The sequence below is a fragment of the Echinops telfairi genome, unplaced genomic scaffold (genome assembly GCF_000313985.2).
Source record: "Echinops telfairi isolate 266 unplaced genomic scaffold, ASM31398v2 ScPeMD7_655;HRSCAF=1070, whole genome shotgun sequence".
NCBI classification, from domain to species: domain Eukaryota; kingdom Metazoa; phylum Chordata; class Mammalia; order Afrosoricida; family Tenrecidae; genus Echinops; species Echinops telfairi.
Genome location: NW_022104553.1, coordinates 17,310,901 through 17,312,406, shown reverse-complemented (window position 1 = coordinate 17,312,406; position 1,506 = coordinate 17,310,901). Strand labels below are relative to the sequence as shown.

At 54.6% G+C, this 1,506-nt stretch overlaps 1 protein-coding gene across 1 annotated transcript in view; it reads right to left on the bottom strand.

Annotated features, from left to right (window-relative positions):
• PPP1R12C (protein phosphatase 1 regulatory subunit 12C) overlaps positions 1 to 1,506 on the bottom strand; it is a 13,252-nt gene that overhangs the window by 7,788 nt on the left and 3,958 nt on the right. Inside the window, exons 4-5 of the mRNA XM_045292386.1 lie at positions 1,280 to 1,439; positions 52 to 196 (exon numbers count right to left, since the gene is read on the bottom strand). Coding sequence (XP_045148321.1) covers positions 52 to 196; positions 1,280 to 1,439 — 305 coding nt within the window. The remainder of the gene's footprint in view (positions 1 to 51; positions 197 to 1,279; positions 1,440 to 1,506) is intronic.

Genomic DNA, 1,506 nt, shown 5'->3' with positions numbered 1-1,506 from the left:
CTCCCCCCACCTCTCCCCCCAGCTCTCCAGGGCTGGCTGGCTGGCCCTTACCGCGTGAGTCAGTGAGTCCATGCCCCCGCCATGCTCGGCCAGCAGGCGGCAGGCATCCTCCACGCCCCAGTGGGCAGCAGCGTGCAGGGGCGTCCAGCCGTCGCCGTCCCGGAGCTCTGTGTCGTAGCCAGCCTGAAGGAGCAACCTGGCGGGAGCCAGGGCACTGAGGTTAGGGGTGTGGGCTGCAGGTGGGTGGTGGGCGGTGAGTAGAATACCCAAGTGTTGACCTGTGGGGCCAGCGGTTACAGACCACTGAAACACCTCTGAGTTGCTCAGCAAGGTGCCCCTGCCCCACTGAGATCCAGGAACTAAAAGCAGGAGCCTCGGCCAGCCGGGGTCAGCCCAAGGAACCAACTACTCAGAGGCAAAGTGGCAAAAGAGGCAGACGTGGGAACAATGAGCCCCCGAGACCATGCAGCATAACAACTTTGCACATACACGCACCAAATAATCTAGGCTGACATATCTACCAAACCAGTTCCAACTCACAGCAACCCCTGACGAGGGTTTCTGACACTTGGAACCTTTCTGAGAGCAGACAGGCTCCTTTCTTCTGCAGAGGGAATGGTGCGTTTGGGCTGACCTGGTGGTGACCAGCCCCACATCTGCTCCACAGGAGGAATTATGGATAGGACCAGTAGAAGTGGGCAGATGCACAGCCATTGTGGGAAATCTTCATACACCTCCCATAATAACTGGCAGAGCAACTGGGGGGTTTAATTTAATGATGTTGGGATTTAAATAGCACGATTACAAAGATGACCTAATAACCTACATAGAACACTGTACTTGACAACACATCTTTGCCAGTTTTCATACACTGTGGTAAAAGGTAAACCTCCACACATTTCAAAATGCTAAGATCACCTACAACCTGTTCTCTGACTATAATTAAACCTCAAGAATGGCAGAAAACCAGTAATAAAACGATGAACAGGAACTCTCACAGGTTTGGACGTTAAGAACACCCTTCCAAACAGCCCATACGTCAAAAAAAGGAAGATCACGACAGAAAGTTTTACACTGAGTGACAACGCAGAGCACATCAAAACTGGTGGGTGCATCTACGGCTGTACTCAGAGGGAAACACGTAGCCTTTCAAGTGTCTATTAGATAGCGTGAGGAATGGACGCAATCCACAGGGAGGTCTACAGCATCCGAGAAGGAGGTGGCTGGCACACAGCACAGTACGGGGAGCTGAGGGTGGCTCTCAGCCCACCGGGCTTACCTCATCACCTCAATGTAGCCCTTGGCAGCAGCCACGTGCAGGGCCGAGGCTCCAGTGCGCGGATGCCGGGCCTCCGGCATGGCACCCCCATTCAGCCAGCACCTGGTGTCATGAAGCAGCAGCTCCTCCTCAGCCCGCTTGGCTGCCTCCACATCCACACCTGGGAGGGTGAGAAGGGTAAATAGCACAGGTGTGGAACCCAGGCCTGACCCAACTGTTCTGTACTG